Source organism: Anguilla rostrata, chromosome 18, assembly GCF_018555375.3.
Source record: "Anguilla rostrata isolate EN2019 chromosome 18, ASM1855537v3, whole genome shotgun sequence".
Lineage (NCBI taxonomy): Eukaryota > Metazoa > Chordata > Actinopteri > Anguilliformes > Anguillidae > Anguilla > Anguilla rostrata.
The window spans coordinates 19,001,884-19,027,959 of NC_057950.1; the positions used below are offsets into that span (position 1 = coordinate 19,001,884).

The window sequence follows — 26,076 nt, forward strand, 5'->3', positions numbered from 1 at the left end:
TCCTGTATGATTGCTCTAAATTGAAGGCATAGCAAGTAAAGCTGAATTGTCTGTGTTGTGCAGTATGCTGCAGATCTCCTGCTCTACCCAGATGTCCTCATCTTTCTCCATCAATTTCCTTAATCGGTTACATTAAGACACACTGACCTTAAAAATACATCTCATTCCACTCAATTTTCCTCAAACCCTTAGAGATTATAGTATGGCACGTGGTGCATATATTGAAACATTTTACAATTGCATCATATTATTTCACATTGCTCTATAGGCCTGTAGTTAAATTGTGTGTGCTTGTAATTATATTTCAGATCGGCATGTTTTATATTGAGTTCACAATTACTGTAAATGAATTGTTCTCAGGATCAGAGCGTTCTGTATGTTGTGACTGTTGTATTTCCAGGAGCAACTGGGTGACGTCGTATAAAGTGCTGGTGAGCAATGACAGCCACACGTGGGTGACCATTAAGAATGGAACACAGGACATTGTAAGTGGTCAGCATCGAGGCTTCTGTATCCACATGCACACAGTGTGAGTGCTCAGACTCAGTTTTGAGGGTGCAGTTTGGAAAAACCATAGGGAATCAGCTGGTGCAGATTTAAAAAAAGAGGCGTGGCCAAATCAGTTTGTATTTTCACGATACATGCGCAGGTAATCAAAACAGTGTTTTCGGTTTGCCATGGTTTGAAGAAGTGACACGGGTGTAACCATGCCTCAGCCAATCAGCACGCATTTAGCTACACAACACTGGAATCATATTTATTTAACATATGTAGTTATCTAGACATACTTGTAGAAGAACAAGTGCATTCACATGATTTACCTCAGTAATAGCGCAAAACAGTATTCCTAGCCAAGTGACGTTATATGCCGCATCACCAAATCACTAAATCAAATTAGCTGTGCAAAGCAAGAATAAAAGTGGACATCTGGACTTCAAATGCTTTGATTCGTGGGAAAACAGGATTCCCTAACCTTCATTCATATTACTGTATCTATTTCACACTTGTTTGTTTAAGTTGGCTCCTCTCTGTCCCTGTAGGTCTTCGTGGCGAACAGTGAGAAAGAAATCCCGGTCAGGAACCTGCTCCCGGTGCCGGTGGTCGCCCGCTACATCCGCGTAAACCCGCGCACTTGGTTCATCGGAGGGAGCGTCTGCATGCGGGTGGAGGTCCTGGGGTGCCCCATGCCAGGTGAGCGGAGCAGCGGGTGCCAGGGAGCACCTCTCAGTAGGAGAGCTGAGTGATTCTCTCTTTAACATTATACTGTATGTCTCCTGCGTGGCATCATTCTACACTGGAATGATGTCAGCTTGTTGGTTGGCCTCCAGCTAACTCATTGCCAGGGTGATAACTGATAAAACAATAGCTGTATTCCAAAATGCATATTGTACTTCAGCATGCAGCACTTCTGTAAATATTATTCATGCATTACCTATAATTCATTTCAAACCTTGCTCTTGCTACAGTCCAAATTTTGCCTTCTTGACAGGCTCAATTCATATCTTAAAACCTTTTCCCTGTAGTTAATGCTATTTTTTCTCAAAATTCTTTCCAGAAATAACAATTTACACCATAATCATAATCATGCATAATTTACACCAAAGTCAAATCATTTGTCCCAAATCAAAACATTTTCCAAAGCTCATTGTATTCATATTAATTTTGTCACTCTTCACTTGTTCAGTTATTCTAATCTGCAGCCAAGCCTTCCCCAAGCTAGACAATGTATTTTCTCAGAACAGAAAATAATTAAAAGATCATATCTGCTTTCATCTCTGGATTTACAGTAGAACTTTCCCCTTTTTCTTGGCAGACCCCAATAATTATTACCACAGAAGGAATGAGATCACAACAACAGACAATTTGGACTTCAAACACCACAGTTACAAAGAGATGAGACAGGTATGTTGAGTGCGTGGTGGTGATGCATCAAACTCCTGAGCCAGAAGACCCTTAGATGAACTGGCCTAGGAGGCCAAAAAACGGATCTCAACTGGTCATGTTCATGAGCAAACAGACACAGAGTGCACCGTCAAGAAATCTACTGCCTGGGGCACAAGTTCAATAAATGTCTGTTCTCAGTACTGCATTTGATTAAAACTAAATGCAAGAGTAAACATAATTACGCATAAAATGCGGTGCCCTGAATATAATGAGTTTTGTTTTGCAAATGTTTTCTACAGCAATGTGAGACTGTTGTATAATCTTACTCTGGCACAACTGAAAAACAAATATTGAACACAAGATTATTTTTATTCTGAATAAGAAGTGTCGCAATTATTAGAACCCCTGCATTTTGTACTTTGCGCACATTGCCTTTGCCAAGACAAAGCACTGAGCCTTCTCCTATGCTGATTGGTGAGGTGGAGGTGGGTGAACACATAACCAGGAACCACAGACCATTCCTCCAAGCGAAACTTGGATTCACGTGCTTCTCAGCCCAGGTGTTCAATGGTGTTCGGGTCAGCAAACTGGGATGGCCATTGCAAAAGCTTGATTCTGTGATCAGTTGACCATTGTTTGTGGATTTGGGAGGAATGCTTTGGATCGCTGTCCTGATGGAAGATCCAACCATGACCCAGTTTAAGCCTCCTTGCAGAGGCAGCCGGATTTTGGTATTTTGCGTAGTCCACAATGTCATATTCACAAACTGACAAGGTTCCCAGGGCCTTTGGAAGAGACCCACAACATCTCATATCCATCACCAGACTGTGAGCATTAGGTCCTCTTCTGCATGACCACCTCCCTTTTTACATCAAACCCAACTCTGCTATTTGTGGTCCTAACACACTATTTCTGTCTTATCTGACTAGAGAGAAACAATGTTCCAATGACATTTAACAAACCCCGAGTGCTTACATTTGTGGTTTGATGACGGCAGAGGCTTCATTCTGGAAGCCTTCCAAATTGCTTGCTGGCTTAGAGGTGGTGTGAAACCATAATACTGGAGATTTGTTTACCACCTAGGTGCCAGTTTTGCAGTTCTTCAACTGTGATCCTTGGAGAATTTGTTTGCCTCTCGAACCATCATCCCGACTGAAAGAAAATAGCAAGAAAGATGTTTCATGGGACTGGAAGGTGGATAGAGAGGCAAAGCACAGGCAGGTTTAGACTACTTTAACAAGTTAAATATAATTGGAGCATAGTTCTATTATATGCTGTTCATAAGAATGTCAAGGGTTCCAATAATTGTGATACACGTTTCTACGAAAAGTACTTATTTCTTGATGATTCATTTTTTTCTTGGAACAGTTTTATCTCAATTAAAGTTTAGATTTCTCTCATATGTGCATAAGTGATTTTGTCATCTTTACCAAGGGTGCCAATGGCCAACAAGTCTGGTGGGCACTGTATGTGGTTTAAAAATAAACGCAGATTATATTTGATTGTTTTTGTGCTGTCTTCTCCTTCATGCATAAAAGCAGATGTCTGGATGATGTTTATTTCTGAGAGGAATTAGGGTTGCCAGCAGAATTAATTAAAATCCCATTACTCATCATTGTTGTTTTCCGGCACCAGCTGGTGTTCCAAGTAAACAAAAAAATGTATTTTTACAATAAATGACATCCTTGTTGATTTTCTATTTTTGCATAGTATTAATATGCTAATATTGTTTCAGCTGCCTGTTATTTCTGCAGTTTGAGCCACAGACTCTTTGAAATTTAATTGCCTAGGCCCTTTGGTGGCCCTGTTTGGTGCATAAAACCTTTATAACTTGGCAGAATTTATTTAGTCAGTCTGCCACTATTGATGACATTGCATAACTGTGGCTGGAAGATTCCATATTTTGTTTAAATTAACCAGTGCAGACTAAAAGACCGACTCTAACAGCTAATGATGGGGGAATGAGGTTTTGCAGGAAGACATTACGGTGTTGCTTACAGACGCCTCCGGTTTTATGGATGAGATGCAAATAATGATTGAAAAAAATATATATCTACAGACAACCAGTATTTTGTCAAACAAGTTGCTTGTAGGTTGTCTAGCTGAAGCAGTTAGACTATACAATCTGTCTGCTTAAGCAGTGTTCTTCCTTGTATTGTTTGTTGAGCTGCCTATGACTTCATCGTTTTTAAAGGAAATTATTGATTGCATTACTAATTATAAATATTGAGAAGAAGCAGACCAATAGGCATATGCGTGTGGTCACATAGATAACAGTGACAAATGAGGACAATTTTGGGCCTTTTCAGGCTAGCTTTATGGTTTATGGAGTTTTCGGTTGCAAGCTTACACATGTTTTGGTTTTTCAACATCGTTGGAGGAAATTGAAATCACATGCAGTAGAGCAGATTGCGTTTCACGTATTTAGGGTCGTGGTGAGTTTTAATTGCTAGCAAATAGGATCACAGGTTTGAAAAGGCTCTGCACCCTGAAATGTTGGCAGCCTGTACCTTTCACAGCAAACTGAGGTTTGGCTGTAGCTGTGTACAAACATGCGGCAAAAAGACTGAAGAAATATACTGTACCCTGAAAGCTTTTACTAGGTGGTGGGTCATAACTCTCTGCAGCGGGAGTCTGGTTAATGGAGTGCCTAAAAGAAGCAGATGGATATTTACGGGGGCCAGTTCCACTGATGCTTTTCTCCTGTCCCACACAGCTGATGAAGGTGGTCAATGAAATGTGCCCCAATGTAACACGGATTTACAACATCGGCAAGAGCCACAGTGGACTGAAGCTCTATGCCATCGAGATCTCCGACAACCCTGGGGAACACGAACTGGGTGAGCAGGGTGACAGAAATGGACATTAACATGACTGTATAATTATTGCAGTTGGGCCTATATAATAAATCATTGTATTAATAAATAAAAAACTAATGAGTCTCTCTGGGGAAAAATCTCCTTGGTGAGAAAACATGCTGAAATTCTATCTATCTGGAATTTTTTTTGTCCCAAATGAATACATCATATTAATGGACATGTGATATAATTGAATCAGTATAAAACGGGCTATAGATATCTTTTGTAATCTATTTTTGACCTCCTTTTGTCAGCCCATCCGCAGGCCTTACTTAGGTACAGTGCTATGGAAACGGGAGCCTGTGTTTATGGACTGTTTACAGCAGTGATGAGGATGTATGTATGGTGAAATGATGGTACCTACCAGATCTAACTGTCAGATTTTCTGAGGGTCTGCATTTTCTCCTGAAGTCTTGGACCATTTTTTTTTTTCAGGTGAGCCAGAGTTCCGCTACACTGCTGGTTCCCATGGCAACGAGGCACTGGGACGAGAGCTGCTTCTGCTGCTGATGCAGTTTATGTGTCAGGAGTACCTTTCCGGTAACCCACGGATACGGCACCTGGTGGAGGAGACCCGCATCCACCTTCTTCCTTCCATTAACCCCGATGGGTATGAGAAGGCCCATGAATTGGTAGGTCCCCCGTGGCCCTCAAAGCTGGATGGTCTTATCACCCTGTCTTGAGCTGGTGTTCGCACACTACTTTCTGTTGTGATTTGGACTACAACAGAAGCTACAGCTGTGGTGTATTCCTTTAACTCTATCGAATGGTAAAGGTGCTGGAATGAACTAACTTGTGTCCTCTCCATGATTATGCCCAGTCTGCATTGCTTGCATTAAACAAAGGGGAAAACGGCATTAAAACACGTGTGTGAGCTCTTTGACGATTGATGGTCTTCACCCCAGGGCTCAGAGCTGGGAGGCTGGTCCGTGGGCAGGTGGAGCCTGGATGGCCTGGACATCCATCACAACTTCCCCGACCTCAACTCCATCCTGTGGGAAGCAGAGGCCAGGAAGTGGGTCCCCCGGAAGGTGCTCAACCATCACGTGCCCATCCCAGACTGGTACCAGACAAAAAATGCCACGGTCAGTCAGCCATGTTTTGTGAATAAATTGTTCCAGCTAGCTCACAAAGGGTATTTACATATCTAATTCTGCTAATTACACGCTCGCTTCTGGGCAAGGCAACGCTCTGGTTTAATTCACTTCTCATAATGGTGTTGTGATTTTACTAATTGTGGATGATTGAATAATTTTCTCTATAATCTGCAGTAAGCAACTCTCCTATCTGGTTGTTGTTGTTATTATTATTGTTATTATTATTAATAATGTATTTTATTCTCTTTCAAATTGTCTACACGATTCTGATATTATGCTCTCAAAATTCAATCTTTATACACTATTGTTTAAAAAAAAGAAATTACTCCAAAATGTTCAGTATTTTAATTGCATGACACTGTGTTCAACTGTTCATCAGAATATCTCTTTCAATTCCATATTCAATACATTGCTAACAACATGGTGCTAGCTGAAGTGTCGTGCTTGAGGGCTACTGGGTGGCTTATCCTTATTAAGGCACTGCTCTAGTGTGTGGATGGGCTGCACGTTTGGGAATGGAATTCAGACGGTGCCAGTGCTGGCTGTACCCAAAAGGTGAAGCAGATATTGGCTGTCGTGTCACCCATGGGTGGGAGGGTTTCTGTCAACTTGCGTGGCGGCTTCTCATCACACACCACCAGTGGTCAGTCGAGTGCCTGCAAGTTTGTCTGTTGAGCTGTACGTAAAATGACTTGCTCACTGCTGACATCACATGCTTCGGAGGAGAGCACATGCTTGTCTGCGGTCTCCAGAATTGACAGGAGAGGTTGTAATGAGCGTGGCAGCAGGAGCATGGCTGGGCATTCCAAACTGGAGAGCGAGAGAGTGGGGAAAAAACAGGAAATATACAGGCCCTGTTTGTCCTTGTTGTGTGTGAGCCAATAAAGCATGCTGAGGTTTAAAAAATAAATAGATAAATGCATAAAACCTGGACAGGTTTCCATGGAGACACGGGCTCTGATAGCGTGGATGGAGAAGATTCCCTTCGTCCTGGGGGGTAACCTGCAGGGGGGGGAGTTGGTGGTGACCTTCCCCTATGACATGGCGCGTGTGAAGTGGAAGATGCAGGAGCAGAGCCCCACCCCCGACGACCACGTCTTCCGCTGGCTGGCCTTCTCCTACGCCTCCACCCACCGTCTGATGACGGACGCCAGCCGCCGCGTCTGCCACACCGAGGACTTCGCCAAGGAGGACGGCACCGTCAACGGAGCTACCTGGCATACGGCCCCCGGAAGTCAGTACCTGACCCCTGACCCCTGACCCCTCGAGATCATTTTCATTTCCACTCTAAAGAGAACTACTGCACACTCAGGTTCAGAAAAGTGCTGGAGCCAAAACAATCAATTCAAAAAGAAGGACATCCACACATATATACGCGGATGTCCTACATTTTGAACTCACCCAGTTCAAGACATTAACTTACATTACAGACATTTAGCAGACGCTTAAGGATCTTAAAAAATCCCTTAAGGATCTTAAATTCATGGATTAAATTGAATGAAATGGAATTGACCTCCAATTTTGCTATCAATCCCCTTCTTTACAGCATAATCTTTTTTTTAATTCTCTCTTTCCCCAACTTTCTCTAATACATTCTAGCTGGATTTAATCAATATTTGTCCTTAATTATTATGCACAATTAAATGCAAGGGTTCATTTTTTTTCTTTCACCACAGTTTGGTGAATTAAGTGATTATCCAAATTAACTTGCCAAACTGTGTGTAGGAAAAAAAAAATGCATTAATTTTTTTTAGGCAGCATTAAATCCAACCAAACTGTTTATTTCTCACATTATCTATTGCTGTCCTATGTATGTTGTCTTTAAAAATTGTGTTTTAGATTGTATTTTATTTAATGGGAAGGTCCATTGCTTCATGCATTAGACTGTAAGGGATGTAACCCAAGCTTTTGCAACCACAGTAGACTTGGTCCGTGCAGTGTCCTTGCCGTAGACTGAAGGTCGATCTGTATTGTCTCTCTACATGAGAGGGATTAAGGCCTCCAATGAATCATTAAGGAGAACAAATGGGACTGGGATTTATTTTTAATTTAAGACTGCTACAAGAGCAAATCCTGCTAGACTGACAGAAAGAAAGCACGCTGTTAGGAAATGCTCTGTACTTGATCTAAGGACCTTTAGAGACAGATATTTTCAAGACATTCTATTTTTGCATGTCCTTGTGTTAGAGAAAATGTATGAATTGAATTGAACTGAATTGAAAATCTTACTTAATTAGGTGGGAGAACACTGGATAAACTGTTCTGTTCTGGCAGGTATGAATGACTTCAGCTACCTGCACACCAACTGCTTCGAGCTCTCGATGTATGTGGGCTGTGACAAGTTCCCCCATGAGAACGAGCTTCCAGAGGAGTGGGAGAACAACCGCGAGTCCCTGCTGGTCTTCATGGAGCAGGTGTGTGTGAAACCAGCACAGGTAGACACAAGTGCACACATGTGTACACACAGGCACACACACACAGACACTATCTATTGAATTTTTATAAATTATTTACAGCTGTGATGTATAATGCCATGTGAATTATCATGACTTTTATTGATTTTCTTTTTTATTTGAAAGAAAGCACACAACAGAAACTTTGTTTGTTTGTTAACGATAAACTTGCAGTGGAACTGACCACATAGTGGATACAAAGCCCTAAATCCGGTCCGCAGTGTGACTGTTGGGCTGAGAGAGCTCTCAGGTGGTTCTGGGTTAAAGAAAATTGCCCTCCTGTATCGCTCAGAACAGAAACCTATGGGGTGCTGTTTATAGCTGTCATAGGGCCACATTAGTACACTCATTTCACCAGCCATGGGCCAGTGCGCTATCAGGAAACAACCCTTCACTCTCAGCTGTTTAGTGGCTGGCCTTCCAGCAAAAAGGGACATATTATTTCTGATTGCTTTTAATGGCCTGATTGCCATCGCCACCTGTAAACCTGCTGGGGAGAAGCCCGTCACCTAGCCTGTCACATTTACCCTTATGGGATGTACGCTTTTTAAAATGCCCTTTCCCGCCTTTTCTCCTGATATGAAATGCCTTGTCATACGCCCTGGCTGCAAACTCTGCTGTTTTGGGATTTTGCTCATGGGAGACCGCAGACAGACACATCATCTACTGGTAAATGGTAAATGGACTGCATTTATATAGCGCTTTTATCCAAAGTGCTTTACAATTGATGCCTCGCAGAGCAATTAGGGGTTAGGTGTCTTGCTCAGAAACACTTCGACACGCCCAGAGCGGGGATCGAACCGGCAACCCTCCAACTGCCAGACAACCGCTCTTACCTCCTGAGCTATGTCGCCCCTACATCTACTCTCCTGAATTGTCCAGTTGAGCTTTACAGACAGGAGTTCTGGAAGATGCTTGTATTTGTGTAGCTTATGCTGACAGACCATAGGTAAACGGTTGAGCAATGGAGGTGGCAGTTGAGCTGAAAGACTGGTGTCCTGGGCCAGCTGAATGCTTTCCTTCCTGGCACTGGCACATTCCAGATTCAGCACCAGACTCTGGGGCCCATCCACACACTGGAACAGTGCCATAACACAAACCTGTCTCTGGGGCCCATCCGCACACTGGAACAGTGCCATAACACAAACCAGACTCTGGGGCCCATCCACACACTGGAACAGTGCCATAACACAAACCAGACTGTGGGGCCCATCCACACACTGGAGCAGTGCCATAACACAAACCAGACTGTGGGGCCCATCCACACACTGGAACAGTGCCTTAACAGATACCAGACCATGGGGCTCATCCAGACACTGGAACAGTGCCTTAACAGATAACGACTGTGGGGCCCATCCACACACTGGAACAGTGCCTTAACAGATACCAGACCGTGGGGCCCATCCACACACTGGAACAGTGCCTTTACAGATACCAGACCGTGGGGCCCATCCATACACTGGAACAGTGCCTTAACAGATACCAGACTGTGGGGCTCATCCACACACTGGAACAGTGCCTTAACAGATACCAGACTGTGGGGCTCATCCAGACATTGGTACTGTTTGGTAAATAAAAGACTGGGAGATCTATACTCCAGAGCAATACCAGCCTGCAGGAAGCTTGTTTTGCCATTCGGGCAACTGGTATCAGACAATCGGCTCTCACAGACCTGAGAGAGAGATCATTACCTTTTTGGGTTCATTTCAGGGGAAAGGAACCAACAGATCAATTTAGCAGCATTTGCTTCTCTGTGTCTCAGAGAGAGAGAGGATGAATGATACTCTGCTTCATGCCTATCGCTTATGCCTGTGGCTAATTTGACAAAATTGAAGTACTGAACAGAATATAGATGGTGGTGTCTAGAATACCATTTGTTGCATCCTCATCAGATACAACTGCTAATAGGTCTCTTTCTTTCAGTGCTCAGTTGAGGTTTAGGAATGCACTGTAATGCTGTTAAATAAAGACAAATAAAGATGTGTGTTCTGAGTGGGGAGCTTTGTTTTTATCAAATGAGGAGAAACAATTCTTGCCATTGCCTGAATAAATCTGTTTATAATTGCCTGGTGCAGTGACTCAGAAGAAAATCTTCATTCATAAAACATGAATACATTCAAATGCATTCCTTTATTCAGCCTGAGGAAGGGAACGTCATCTCACTTCTTATTACTGTTATAAAACTTTGATAAACTGACAAGTAATTAGTCTGCTTAATAAAATCCTCCATAACTCTATCCAAAACAAAATTTATTTTGTAGGATGAGTATTATTTTACATTATGCAAACTAGAACAAAATGGCACAGTGTCATTACAACATAAACAGGCATTTTTATTTTATCCTGTTTCGAATGATCATGGAGTAAAAATGTTGCAGTATCAGTGTTTGATTGTGATTGCAGAGGATCTGCTCTGTTTATGACTTCCGATTGCCTTCATTGTTAAAGAGATAATCAGCTAATCAAATGATGTCTAATTTGACTAATAATGCACCTCCAACCCCCGCCCCAGGTGGAAAACAACCTGCACTAGCTCACCAGGATGCATGAGCAGTATTTCCATTCTGTTTATTTCCTGTTGATGATTGATGAAGTGGCAGGAAATGTGCTTTGATCTTCCCTCTTCTGTCCAGGTGCATCGTGGGATCAAAGGGGTAGTGAGGGACCTGCAAGGCCGGGGCATCGCCAATGCCACCATCGCTGTGGAGGGCATCAACCACGATGTCCGCACAGGTACCGGAATACACAGCAAGCAGCTGTGACTGAAAACCCAGGGCTAACACATCACCTCATATTATATTACACTTATATTACATACATTTAGCAGACACACTTACCCAGAGCAATGATCTGCAGTGGGGAGTACAGAGATGCGGTATCACCAAGAAAGCATGAATGCAGAAATGAAAAATGTTAAATGTATTTCCATTGTGACCAATTTCTGCTTATGACACTGCCTTTGGTATAAGTTACAGCACAAAAATAAATAAGTAAACAAATAAATAGTGTGAACTGTCAGCCTCCAAACAGAAAACTTCCCTCAGGTGTTTAGTGCACATGCAAAAACCCCTGTGATTGCTGGCAGCCTTGATAAATCTCATGAGGTCTTTCTCCTGCAAGTATCTAAAGATTCTCCCTTCAGTATTTTTTAGTTTGAGCTCCCGAATGTGGCCGCACATTACAACTAATCTCCCAACAAACGCCTGCTTTTAGCGCATTTAATACACACCAGTGCTGCTGTGTGAGTTTCATTATGTGCACTCTGGGGGCTCACTGCACACGGTGCTTGTACTATGGATATTAAACACCCTAGGGAGGGAGATGCGGCAGTTCCAGGGGAGGGGATTGTGCTTGTGATCATGGGCTGGGGTAGGGGGGGGGATTCGGGGGGTGAGGGTGAGCTTGAGCTGACCTCCCAGTGGCTCCCCCTTATTTCAAACAGTGAATAAATTAATTTTCAAAAAGATTTAGGGCTTAACAAAAACAAAAAAAAATCCTGGGCTTCAGCGAGGGATGCCCCCCCTCCCCCTCCTCCATGTCACTGCTCATGCCTAGGACAGTACTGTACAGTCCTCTTCAAGGTGATCTATGTTTTATTAGGCTGTCATCTCTGCCTGGCAGTAAGCAATGCAACTCCAAAACAATCAGCATTCCCATCGATCCTGGGAACCGCGTCTGTGCTCAGATTAATATCAGTGTTATTATCCTCTCTGTAAAATGTTTCTTACAGTTATGCTAAGAATTTCCATTTACACAACAAGCAACAAGTCAGTACAGAAATGATGAACATGCAACAAATCAGTAATTGTATGCTGATTTATACAATGGCACCCCCACCCTGGACTGTCTGTCATTCAGCACAGTGGCACAGGCTGAAGATCCCTGTCATTCATTTTTTATAAATGTTGGCCTTCTGCAGTGCAGCTGTCTGCATTGAGACAGGCTTCCAGTGTGAAAGCTGTCCTCTAACAGGCACTGGTTACAGGAAGCCGTCCACAGGTCCGTCCCTAAAACCCATCCCCGTCTGCGGGTCAGACAGTGCATGGTCTGAGGTGGAGAGATGGCTCATTTTCCCAGATGACAACGCTCGGTAATATTTTTAGGGTATGTGGGTGACTCAGTCCAACAGCAGTTTTGGCTGAGCCTGCTGTGCTTAAAGTTTATTACAGATTGTTAAAGGTCAATATGCAGGCTCATTCAGCTGTTGCGAATCAGTACGTACATTGTATGCTCAATTTATCAGATGATAACTGCCTTTTATGTGGCTGAAAACTGCCTTCAAAAGATCATGAACGTGTGATTCTTTAAACAGAATATAGAAAAACTATGGTTATACCCACTTTATTAGTGAATGGCAGTCATACCACATGCATTCTCAACATTAAAATATTTTCCCAATAGGTTAATTAATGTGTGGTCCTCTCAGAGTCTGTTTTCTGACGATAACTCAGGCAGTTTGACACTGGTAAATACTGTACTCATACAAATTTCCTCTCGTCCTGTCGTTTATAGTTGGTAGGAATTAGATGCAAAAACTTACTTCATCCAAATTGAATTGCTCAATTCTATTCATGTTCCATTTCATAGCATTTATTTTGTATTGCTGTCACTAAGAATGTATACTGTCTCTCTAATAATGCATTTGTTTCATAGTAATGTCTAAAATCTCAAACTAGTCTTGTACCATGTGCTTAATTAATAATAGCTTCCCAGTCTGGTGAGTCTAATGAACGTGTGAATGACTTCCTGTAGTGTTTAAGCCAAGAAACATGTAACATGCATGCAGAAAAATACACACAGACACACACACACACACACACATACACAAACACACACACACACACACACACATACCTAAGTGCACGTACTGTATGCAGCTTTCTCATTGCAGCGGCGGACGGAGACTACTGGAGGCTGCTGAACCCAGGGGAGTACAAGGTCACGGTGAAGGCCGAGGGCTACAACCCCGCCAGCAAGGTGTGTGAGGTGGGCTACGACATGGGGGCCAGCCGCTGCAACTTCCTCGTCAGCCGCACCAACCTGTCGCGCATCAAGGAGATCATGGCCAGGTTCGGCAAGCAGCCCATCAACGCGCAGAACCGCCAGCTACGGCAGCGCTTCAGGCCCGCCGTGCGGCGGCGGGGAACCTAGTCACGCAGCCAACGGAGGGAGGGCAGGGGGGTGGGCTTTCTGTAAAAAGCCTCTTTTTTCTTCACAGTTTTAATATATTTTTAAAAGAAAAATCTTGGCTGCATTCTTCGTATGGCAAAAACGGGAGATTTACTGTATGAACACAGCTGCATTTCCTTCTGTTTTGATGGACCTTTGTTCTAACAACCTTAGCATAAGCTATCTGTGGCTATCAGGATGTGTAACAGGTTTTCGCATTAGAGGTTATTGTTATAGTCTGTAACCAAAGCAATCATGCAATGATTTTGATGACTACCCGTGACATCAGCTACACATTCCATGTAAAGTGTTTGTGTGTGTGTGTGTGTGTGTGTGTAGGTGTGTGTGTGTGTCTGTGTGTATTATAGCAGGGAAAAGACAATTCATTGATTTTGGACACAATGTAAAAAAATTGACTGGATATAATTCTTTTTGACCCATGTTAATTACCTATATCTTCCTTTAATAAAGTCTCATTAAACATTCAATGATAGTGTAGGTCATTTAACACTTGCTGCATACTGCTGGTTCTGAATGAGATCTAAAATGTGTTTGTTTTAGCTTAAACTGGCTTGCTGGTTTTTTTTTTGTTTGTTTGTTTTTTTTTTGTTGGTACTTCTTAAGCAGAGTCCATTCCAGATTGATGCCTGTAGTGTCATTTATTTAAGTTTTCTTAAGTACTGCATTCAAAAAATCCTGTCAAGGATCACATCTCTGATCCGCTTCTCATCTCTCATCCTGTTCTCTTGAACGCATGGATTAAAGATTATTTGCAGAGTGACTCTGCCAGTCTTCCACTGATGTGGTTACTTTATACTTTACAATTGTTTCCAATCATAAACCCAGCTGAAAATGGCTCATTTAAATCAATTTCAATCTAGTTTTGAGTACAGTTTTAAAAATGGAAATGTTTATGAAATGTTTTATTATTTGGACCATGCCACTTAAACAGATTGCATCACAAGCCTAATATTTGATATCCAGTTTTGGATCTCTGTTCATTGAGTACAGACATTTGAATCATAAACTTTAATTTTGCTCCTGCTGAGTATGGCCTGATGATCTACTTTTACAGATGCAATGGTAAATGAGCTTAGACATTGGAGGGACTGTATTTCTCCTTCATTTCTTAATGTTTAAATTGACGACTACATTTAGGAAAGGCAAAACTGTTTCAGTAAGAATGGAGTAAAAAGATTCTAATGTTTTGACTTCATCAGTGAGAGTCTGCAGGTGGCAGTTTTATATATTGAACTCTGAAGCTTATCCACTGGTGTACAGGCCAATTAAAGAGGAACTACCTGTCAGAGCTGTTATTTGCAGAAAGGTCATTAACGAGTATATGCCTCCGCAGCAAATTTAATTTAATTTAATTGCCTCTTTTTATCCTTAGACCGATACGGCTCTGTTTTTAATACAAAGGGCTTAAATGAGAGTGCAAGCAGCTTTATACAAGTGGCTCTGGAATTTAGTGAAGACTTCTTTTCTTTAATTAAAGCAATGATTAACAGCACCATAGATTACTACCTGAAACGGTTTAGTATTTCCACTGTTTTATGTTTTCTATCCTGAATTGATGAGGTCCTGGGGTGTGGTGTAAATTGGACTTCCTGGTAAATAAATTCTGTTGCATGTGAATATTGTTTTTAACTTCACCTCAAAGCTTCATTCTAGTCCGATTCACTCATCCTCATTTTCAAGTTTGTCACAAAATTCCCAAATTTAACAATTCTCAAGCTTAGTTTTCCTTAGGAGCTGTGCTCTCTGGATCTGAGACATGAGCAGTACTCCTGGGCTCCGGACAATAAGAGGGTGCAAGAGAAAAGAGAGGAGACCTTCTCCACCACACCTGACTCAGGTGAGCAAGGGGAGAGTCATGTGACCTGGACCTGGTGTGTGAGTGAATGGTGGTGTGTGTGTCCTGCGATGGGGTGTGTTGTCTAGGGTGTATCCCTGGCTCTTGTCCATGCTGGGATAGGCTTCAACCCCCACCCACCATCCCGAACTGGAATAAACGGTTCAGATAATGGATGTAGGCATGTCCCAAGATATTAACCCAAAAAGCACCAGCTTACTGCTGAATTGCTACTTCAATAATTTGTTCATAGAACATCTCATTCATCAGTTTTGTGGTGAGGCGTGGGTAGATCAGTGATTTTTAAATGCCAATTGCCCATTACCAGCGATTAAAACCATGTTCTGCAATGTTCTCAAGTCCCTGATCTGTTGAATGCATGCCAGTTTTTAATATAAAAACCATTTTCAGCTTTGTGCATTTGCTCCCACTGTAAATTGTCTTTAGTGGGAACAGAACAGGAACACAGTGCGCGTCAGACAATGCTAATTGCCATGACTTCTCAACCATGTTGACATTTCAAATTTGAACAAAGAGTGAACTTTCTCATTCAAACCTCTTTGACATTTTGACTTCACATCATGTCCGTACATATATTAATTTTTACACTTTCCAAGGCGGTCATAACATGATTATTAATTAGATTAAAGCTATTAGAGAGCATGTCTGTCACTGGTTATTTTCGTTGCTGTGCCTCTGATTCACACACTTTAATTGGATTGTAATTTCTGAGCAACCTGCATGTGTCTCCATTGTTCAGTTTCAGGCCAGATTTTTTTAATGATTGATTTGAATATAGTGGAGACATAACCAATGAATGTCAACTATGTGTGCATAAAATATGCTGAAGTTTATTGAAAAGAATGTACAGGCATATCCCCCTGTAGCACAGCCTTACGCAGAAGGTGGTTTGCAAACAAATTTCTGGCTATGCCATTGGCTATGCCATTGGATTACATCATGGAAGCATGATGAATTGGACACATGGGTTGTAGCTTGTACATTTCAACCAAAGTAGCAGTCATTCAACTGTGCCATCCCTCAGTTTCAGAGTGTTCTGACTGTTTGAGCAGTGGTTTGGTCATCTAAGTGCAAAGGTCAGTTTGTCAGGACACACTGACAGTTTGCATTAAGTCCACTATATTGATGAATCTGTTTGACATATTGTTTAGGAAACTTAATAGCCACATCAACATGTTACCTTTTTATTTTGGTTTGCGAAATGCACATAAAATATTCACAAATATTTCTGGAAATAGGGTACAGCATAACATATTGAAACACACGTTTTGATATGAGCAGAAATAGCTGCTATAAGATTTATCCCATTTTTTATTATTTTGTAAATTAAATAATTTTAAGAAGGTATTTCGTCTACATTACATGTAAACACACACTGAAGTGCACAGTCTAATTCATTTTCCTTTGAACCGTCAAGTTCTCAACATTGCCAAAATATTTGAGTGTTTGATATTTACTGGTGGCTATTTCACAATTTAAAAAAGGTGCACTTCACCAACTTTACAACAAGTCAATATTTTCACCATTTTAAAATTTCACAAATGTAAAACATTTATTTCTAACAAACTGTTTCAGTACAAATTGTCTTCATGGAATCACCAGCATTGCACATATGATGTGATCATTTATGGGCCTAAATAAAAACTAACTAAATAAATATATGAATAAATGAATACATAAACAAATAAAAGGTAGATATGTCCCACTTATTATGCAGTTACTTTTTAGTTTTCCTTTTTTAATAGTTCTTTTCCCATAGCATTTTATCCTCAGAGAAAACTATGAAAACTCTATTGCAGTCCTTTAATAGCAGCTAAAATATAAGCATATTACAACGGGAATGTTATTGCCATATGATAGTCCCATACAACTTTGAAAATGGTGCAGTGGCATGTTCATTTAGAGAACCCCGATGCTTTAAAAAATAATACATTTTATGGTGAATTCCTGGCAACTGGGGTGCCAGAACTTCACCGTATAAATATCAGTAGCAAAATGTTAAGCATATGAATGTTATCCAACAAATGTTAAATACAGTATACTACAGTTTTTCAATGTAAATAATACACTTATTTGCATTTCAGCTGTTTACAATTTCATATTTTTGCTATCTTACAGACTTTTACCATAAAAGACTTTTACAGTGTAGAGCTCCTCCTAAATGTTAAACATTCATTTACCAGATAAAGCATAGCATTCTACCCTATACCTGTGATGGAATAAATAAATAAATAAATAAATAAATAAATAAATAAATAGGAAGTGAATTGGTTTGGCACAAAGCTTCACATTGCCCGTCATCTTCAAAAACAACCGGCTCCATTATTGGCCACTTAAGGGAAATCTGAAGCTTAAAGCAAGGTTCTGTGATAACATTTATTTGTACTATATGCTACAACCCCTATATAACAATGCCATAACCACTCATGACAACCTGTTACAGCTCATGATAAATGTTATAACACTTCCCTTGCAGATAATTTGACAAAATGGAATCAAAAGAACTGGTTCTGGTTCTGAAACTGGTTCCCCCCACTATAATGATTTTGGGTAACACCACTCCAGAGCATAATTATTTCTTTATTCAGCTGAACTGTACTATGTTACTTAATTATAATTGATCATGGTGATTACTGCATTTGCCAAAGATGATGATGATAATAATAATAATAATAATAATAATAATAATAATAATAATAATAATAATAATAATAATAATAATACATTTGGTAATGTGCTTATGAAAATAAAATAAAAAGATTGTCAGAGTGAAGACAGTAAACCCTGCAGTCTCTGCAAGGTCCAACGCATCGTACAGAAGAAGGCGTTGGACATATGGGCTGAGCTCAAGGCTGGGTGAAGCAGCCACGGCTCGCCTGGCTGTTTTTGTTTTTGTCCTCCATAAAACAAGCAGAGGGCCAGATTTCAGCTACAGCTGCCAGGGCCCCACAGAAAGCCCCCGCTCCCCTCATTCTTCCTTTCCTCTAGCTGCGCTGGCGGGTCTGTTCTTTTATTAGCCTTAGCGCCCTCCCGCTGCCCTACCACTGCATCATATTTCCACTGGAGACCCGCTACGAAAAAAGGCCCAAGGCTTCTTGGGTCACATGCTGTATGGTGACTGACCCAGGCTACTGTGAGCATGATGTATACAGTGACATTGTAACTGCAATTGTTACATATGTGCTGTGACAAAAACATGATGCGTTTGTGTGTGTGTGTGTGTGTGCGTGTGTTTTAAACTATAACATTTCAACATCAATGCACCAACATTTTTCCACTGCAAAACATTTCAACTAATACCGCATTCCCAATGATATGGTAATGCTAGCAATTACATAGAATTTCAATACCAGTAAATATACCATAAAGTACAGACAGCTGTAAAGTATGAACTTTTTACAACAAAAATCCATCCTTTGAACCCTGAGAGCTCTAAGCTTCAAGGGCTCTGTGCTGTCTCTCAAAATAAGACCGATCATAACCTCAGATCATAACCACATAAAATCAACTAAGCTGCAGACTGCTAATGTCATGTCAATATTAAGAACAAAAGGTGACTCTCAGTAAGGGGAAGGGGCTTGAACAGGATGTGCAATGACTCTCCTAATCCTTCACGAAGCCTGAAGGAACATTTCCAGTGGCAAGAAGAGTCTGCGGCACTATCTCGGTCACATGGCCTGCTGAAGAAATAAATGAAAACTGAAGAGCCGGGGAGCTAAATTTAACACTGCTGTAAATGTATGAGACGAATCAGCCGGTCCCTCGCTCGTCATCGCTCACAGGAATTCTGCTAGCGCTTTGAGGAACCCGCAAGCGTACGCGGGCACATGCTGGCACACGCCGCGGGTCTGACAGCTGCGTGCCGTCTCTAAGTGCATGTGCTCATGACAGCTCCCCCCCCCCCCCCCCCCCCCCCCGACCCTCCCCTTCTCAAATCAAACGCTGTCAGTCTGCCGTTGCTGCGGCTACGGTGCGGCCGTGCCCGTTCTCCCCGCCCCTCCACCCGGACGCGTTGAGGGCGCTCCTCTTCAGCAGCCGGTTGACGATGACCGTGAGGGTCTTCCTGTATTGGTGCCGCAGGAGCGAGTACACGAAAGGGTCGCAGGCCGCCTTGCTATAGGCCAGGCACTTGGAGACCACTCCCCAGTGGGGGTTGATTGGCACTGCTGGAAAGAGCTCCAGGATGCTGCAGGGAGCACGCAGGAAGAGAGACAGGGTGATTCAGTGGTCTGTATGGTGGCCACATGCAGTCAGGGTGAGCAGGAAGACACATTTCCACAGTAGATAAGAGGATAATAATCTAGTCTAATGTAATCATACAAATGTGATCATGTGGGGGAATGACTGATGCATAGATGTTTAAAGAAAACTACAATGAGCAAGTCAAGTCAGCTGCCATTGTGTTAATGCTAGCTAGCTTTCTTGTTAGCCACTTAACAAATTAGCAATCAGCCCTCCATTAGCTTGGGAACCTTAGCTAATTAAGTTAGATTTCAGCAAGCTATCTAGTTACAGTTCTGAGTAAAAGGTATTTTCACATTTGGGGTCCCTTCCCAATATTATTGCCTTTTAAAAGAAAAAGTGTCTGGTGAGAAATAATTACTTGTATGTTAGCTATGTATCCTTGAATAAGTGAGAAATTCAACCCCACGCATACTTTAACATGACATCTTGGAAATATTAGCTCAGACGTAGAGCAGTTGTCTTATAATTGCAAAGTTCCCTTGGGCAAAAGTGTCAAAGTGTCCTTGAGCGAGAAGCCCAATGCCTAACTGATCCTGGTGAGCTGGCTGGTGCCTTCTGTGGCTACGTTCCCTGCTGGAGTGTGAGTGTCTGTATGCATGGCTAAATGAGAAGCATTCATTGTAGAGTGCTTGCGTAGCGGTAATTTCTGTGGAAAGGGAGGTGAATGTTTTGTGAAAAAACCGAGTCAGTTCAGTCACAACATTCTTGACAGTGTCAAACATTTTAAAAACATGCCACTAAAAACCTTCTAAGAATGTTTTGGAAAAACCTAAGGGTGTTGTGTCAGAACATCCCAAAAGAGTGTTCTTATAAATTAAAAAAAAAAAAAAAAAAAAAATTTTTCTGGGAACATTGCTTAAAAAAAAAACACCACCAGATCATTGCAAGCTTAGCAAGGGGAAGATTCTTGGATCTTAAAATTATTAGTTGGCACAGCCCTCATTACCAATATGTCACTGCTGCAAAGTAACACAGCAAACAGAAAAAAATATCTATTCAAAATCTAAAATTGCTGTCCAGTGCGATTAATTTATTAACAATAGAAATGAGTGATATTTCAGGCCATTGTGAATGATACTGGCATCTGATGCTGATTAATCACATTCCTGCTACATAGTACCATGCCATCACATCACGATACAAAAAAAAAAAAAAAGTTGGAAAAACTTATTAATTATTTTAAACTGTTTTTTATTGTGGCATGTCTATGTGTTCACTTCAGGGCCTATGACTTTAGATACACGTGCGCAAAGTCATCTTAATTCCAAAATGACTGACCAATGTATATTTCTTATTGTGAGTCATAATTTACATTCAGTGTCATTGTTCAATTCAAAAAATATTTCCAATAGATATTAAGTATGAGTTTGGAATTAAACAACTTTCTTCTGTAAACTCAACTTCATTATTTCACTACACAAGTGTTCTTTCAATCAATGCTTAATTAAGTACAACAAAAAATAATACGTTCACTTAAATTTAGGATGAAAAAGGGTTAGAAAAGTGCACATTTTGTAAAGTAATGTACGTACGGATCAGCCACCCATTTCCCGCACGCGTGTGTAGCAGCTAGCCTGCTTGTTCTGCTTGTTCATTGTCCCAATAATCCCACCCCTTCCGCCATCTTGGCCGCCATCACACATTTGTGGGCACATGTGGACCATACAGAATGGAGTGGTGCTCGGCCACCTGCTGCAGAAGAACCTGTTTTTGATGTAGTTGGCAGCTGCTCCCTTATTAATTGGCTGCTGTTTCAAATGGGACTATTGAAATCCACCTTGTGATTTCAGGAGTGCTTTAAAACATTGCAGTAAATAAAAACTTAAATTTAAAAACACAATGGAGCCGCAGCCATTTGTGACATTTAATCGATGGAACTATAAGAAGCCTTATGGTAATGAGGCTCAATTGGAGATGAATTAACAGTTGCTGTACATCTAGAGATTTGATTACACTGATGATCAAATAATTATTTGTGACTGTGTACAAGCACATTCAATGACATGTTTGCTAAATCCATATTAGTTAACCATATTTCTATATAATCATTATATGAGTGGTGCATGCAGGGAAAGTGATAGTTTAATGGGACAGAAGATAATATTATATAGGTAAGAGTGTTAGTTAAATCCTTCCAATGAACTCAGCTACATGTGAAGGGGGAGAAAGCAGTATGGCTAAATTGCAACAAAAGATTTCCCTCTGACTTCACTGGTTTTAACTGGTCCTTGTTACGCTGAGCTACCTTTATTGCAAGCTAGATAAAATGTCTACAGGGAACAAATGGTAGACCAGTGTGATCCATTTAAGAGGATGATGGTACAGAAAAGGAAACACACTAGCATAGCTCAGATGCTCCTCTTAAATAACGTGCAAAGTTGAAATGACATATTAGAACAGAGCAAGTCTGTCTGTCGCACCTGCTGATTGAACCAGCAGAGGTCTCATGTATCTGCCCAATCAATACAAAGTGTTCTGCGCCTTTATGACAGCCAATACTGTCACATTGTGGGTACAACAGTGACCAGTCCATCCGTTGGTCCCTTGGCACAGGCAAGATGAACATTCACAAAAGACTAATTAGAAAGGAAATTAAACCAACCTAGAATGTTGAATAGCAGGGAGAAAGTGATGTGGAATCAATAGGGATGGCACAACAAACCAATGGCTATAAATGTTGTGTGATGTAATGTTTAATTTTTTTAAGTTTATGAAGAAGAAATGTGAGTTAAAAAATGTGAATATGTGAATATACAGAGTGTCACCCCCAGAGAAGCAATAGGAATGTGATGAGCTCCATTGGCTGAGAACAATTGATCTTTAGATTTTGGCTAATCCTATCTCGTTGTGTGGCATGACCGTGGTCCAAACCCTGCAGCAGACTAATAAATCCCATTAGACAAATGCAGAATGAAATCTCCCCTTAGAGCACAAGAAATGGAAGATGACATACTGGCCTAAGACATGCAGTGCAATGTAGCCTACAGCAAGGACTTCATGCTCCATGGGACACTATTATGCAATACATCTGTGAGAACATCTTCCAAAATGACATTATGGCTGCAATGATCTATGGTACTAATTATTGTTATCAAGCTATTGTGCTGTGCTTTCTTTCAGCATTATGAATTAATTTAGTCTCATTGAAAGCTGTCGCTTTAAGTGTGTTAGTCCAGTCATTGGCCTGGACTTGTGCTCACATCATGGCTTGCAGGGCTAGAAATGTAGAAGTTCACATAGTATTCTATAGTCCTCTAGCAGAAGGAAGGGCATTGATTTTTTACACATTCATTGGATTGGTTTGAATCAAAATACACATCCCGGTGATACACCTTTTTCAAAATAAGTCACTGATGGAAGTATAATTCTATAGATGCTGTGTGGTGCGCTAGCCAAGGCAGATTTATTTCAGTTCTTCCTTAAACTCACCTCGTTATGACGTAGGGCGCGAAGCAGATTACAAATGTGCCGATGAAGGTGCTGATCTTCCTGGTAGCTCTCTGTCTCCGCCTCTTCTGCTCCTCCAGGCATCGCTGCCGAACGCTGCCAAAGCACGAGGATTCGCAGTGAGCGCTGCGCAGCAATTGCGCGTGGCGACTGCACTGCCACCGAGATCCTGGATCTCAGTGATGATGATGATGGTGATGATGAAGAGGGTACGGAGAGGAGTGATAGTAATTTCCTGACATTGATCATAATATTATTTTCTGGATCAAGGTCTCAAATAAATAGGCTACCGAATCCAGCCAGCGTTTTTCAGTCTTACTGTATGGCTTCATAGCATGTCTAATAGCATGGAATATCTATAAAACCGCAGACTATTTACAAAACACTGTATTTAAAAAATGTGAGGTGTTAATTGGTTCAAGTTAACCAACCAATCATTGTACTCTTGAGTATAATTACACTTTGGATGTGCCAGAAAATAACTGTTTATATTTCAATGATAATTTTTTTTTTCTCCATAGATTGTGGTGGTACATAAAAATTCCACTTATCTTGGCTATTGCTGTTGCAAGAACGACCAACTACTTGTGCGTAAAATGGTGCTTAGGGATTCCCTTAACTTCCACACGTCACAGAGCTTTTATGTTATAACAGAATACGTTAACGCCTAGAATTCCAAGAAGACATACGCCAGTCTACTGTCATGGATAGGATATACAAGGCAACGTTAACGTGTAAATAATTAATTAAAAAGTTAAATAATGTAAAATTCACTGTAATTAAAACGATTGCTCAAGCCAGTAATGGGGGTCACAACCACTTAATCCGAGGACAAAGAGTACAGCTTTGCTTAATTAACAATTAAATGGAGCTAATTAATTGATAGTAGCGATTCTATAAGGAGGACAGAATCAGGTTTGTTCAACTTCGCCAGGTCTAAAATGGTTTAATTAAAAACGTTTAATCATCAATGGAATTAGCTGAACAGAAGTTGAAAGTGAATTTGTAATTTGTAATTTTTACGTAAGGCGCGAACACATGTAAACTGAATTAAACAGTCATGACGAGTCATCCAACAAAATATTTCGAGTGTCTGACTTACCTCGGGTGAATGTCCACGAGAAGCACTAAGGTCTGCATTGTAATAACATCAATCCGTTTACAGTGAAAACGCGCCACCTTAAGCACTTTAAGGTAAGTGATGCACAGAACTACTAAGGTCAAAAGGAAGGTGAGCGAGTGGAAAACCACAGTAAAGATAACGAACTGGATCCGGACGCTGTTTGCCCTCGCATCGCGGAGAGTACAGGACGCATAAAGCGGATGGTATCCCACCCACGAGAGACAAGCGGCTGCTGTTGAGAAGGATACGGAATGTGCCCAGGAGTAACCCAGCAGGATAGCAGCATCTCTGTGGCGCATTTTTGAGCTGTAACTCAGTGGGAAAACCACAGCAATCCACCTGTCGATACTCAGAGCTGCCATGCTCAGCATCGAATTCGTCGTCAAAAAGGTGTCCAAAAAGCCAACGATGTGACAGAACCCTTCACCGCCGGGGTTTCCCTTGTTGATAAGCCCAACTAAAGTCAGTGGCATGTTGGACACCGTTAGCAACAAGTTGCAGAAGGTCAGGTTGAGGATAAAAAGACCCGGCGTTTGCTTTCGAATTTCCGGACTGTAGAGAAAGCAGATTAGAACCAGCACGTTGGACAGCAATGATACAATAACTATCAGTACTAAAAGGAGAGAGACAGATAACTCCACTATGTCCATGGTGTGCCCCACTCAAATATCCGGAATTTCGATAGATGTGTCCAGACACCAGCTGTTATTGCAGAATGTCATGATGGTAGTAACAATATTCATCCACGAGCGTGTCCTGACGATCCCCGTTATTTCCAGAGGATGTAAGCAGTAATGTATCGCTTTCACGTCACTGTCCTCATCCCTGTGAGAGAATGAGCGGGGAAGCCCTCCCAACCACAAGAGACCCAAATCATCAGGACCAAACCACAATCTCTCCAGACGCGAGGTTGGACATCCACTCCCCCGCCTCAAGTAGAAGTGGACAGTCCTCTCCACGCCTCTTCTTGCACTGTACCGCAGGTACAAACTTTCACCCACATCTTTGGAAGGGTGCCGACTTGCAAGCCCCATAATTTGCGCATGACTTTCATATGACCAATACATTGCCTTTTTATGTAAACCGTCTCAATAGACTTTTGGCCAAGATGCTTGTTTTATGTCTTTGCGCTTTCATGCCCCTGTCAGCCCAGCTCCTTCGAGACGTAGAGCCGATTACATTTGAACCAAATATTCCAGGATTACATATTTCATACGCAACATTATATTATGAATAATTATTTATAAATTCGTTGTATACGATTTATTGTAAAGGGACATTTATTTGCATGCGTATCTGTTTTTATGTTTGACAGGGAGTTAGCTGCAAACTTGATGTTGGCGGAGTAGTGAGACCATTTTGACCCCCCCCCCCCCCAACCCCCACCCATTGATTTACATAGTCTACAGATATACTACTATCAACATTTTTTCTCTTCATTGTTTTTTCTGACATCAAAAATATTTAATCTTAACTAATGTGTAATGGTTAATTTCCAGTTAATGATGTATAATACTGACGCAAAATCATTAAGCTGCGTTTATATTGAATTCTGTACATACTATGTGATGTTTAATTTTATTTATTTATTTTATTTCTCTGTACTACACTGGCACCAAGCGTTTTTTTTCTCTTTGCAGGACAATCCATTTGGATTCCTTTTGGGCTATAGAATAACAGTTTAGCAGCTTGCCGTTTAAGATTTCTGAAGTGACCTTGGGCCCTTGTGTAGTCTGAGAGGATCTATAGCGATGGCGGTGAGCATTAGCAGGCGGCATGCTGGGATATCGATAGGCACTGGATGGATTTTCTTCTTGATGAGCTGTTCCTAGGGTGTCTCCACCTTTCCAAGGACACCGTGTCTGTGGGTGCATATCCAAAATTACTCAAAGCAGGGGACTGAAATCCCAAAGGGTCACAGTGT

General features: G+C 41.4%; 2 protein-coding genes across 4 annotated transcripts in view; one reads left to right on the top strand and one right to left on the bottom strand.

The window, feature by feature from the left end:
• The window catches only part of LOC135245293 (inactive carboxypeptidase-like protein X2), a 33,071-nt gene extending 19,122 nt beyond the window's left edge, over window positions 1–13,949 (top strand). For all 3 annotated transcript variants that reach the window (XM_064318256.1, XM_064318254.1, XM_064318255.1), the window contains exons 6-15: window positions 401–485; window positions 1,041–1,191; window positions 1,814–1,902; window positions 4,601–4,724; window positions 5,178–5,374; window positions 5,648–5,827; window positions 6,776–7,073; window positions 8,114–8,253; window positions 10,926–11,025; window positions 13,184–13,949. In XM_064318256.1, coding sequence (XP_064174326.1) covers window positions 401–485; window positions 1,041–1,191; window positions 1,814–1,902; window positions 4,601–4,724; window positions 5,178–5,374; window positions 5,648–5,827; window positions 6,776–7,073; window positions 8,114–8,253; window positions 10,926–11,025; window positions 13,184–13,443 — 1,624 coding nt within the window. In that variant the 3' untranslated portion in view covers window positions 13,444–13,949. The remainder of the gene's footprint in view (window positions 1–400; window positions 486–1,040; window positions 1,192–1,813; window positions 1,903–4,600; window positions 4,725–5,177; window positions 5,375–5,647; window positions 5,828–6,775; window positions 7,074–8,113; window positions 8,254–10,925; window positions 11,026–13,183) is intronic.
• Window positions 13,950–19,242: 5,293 nt separating this feature from the next.
• On the bottom strand, window positions 19,243–24,809 carry LOC135245097 (G-protein coupled receptor 26-like). Its single transcript, XM_064317918.1, has 3 exons — window positions 24,132–24,809; window positions 23,012–23,125; window positions 19,243–19,523 (listed from the first exon to the last, which is right to left on the bottom strand). The coding sequence occupies exons 1-3, from the start codon at window positions 24,800–24,802 to the stop codon at window positions 19,283–19,285; spliced, it is 1,026 nt and encodes a 341-aa protein (XP_064173988.1). The 5' UTR covers window positions 24,803–24,809; the 3' UTR covers window positions 19,243–19,282.
• Between the last annotated feature and the right edge of the window lie 1,267 nt (window positions 24,810–26,076).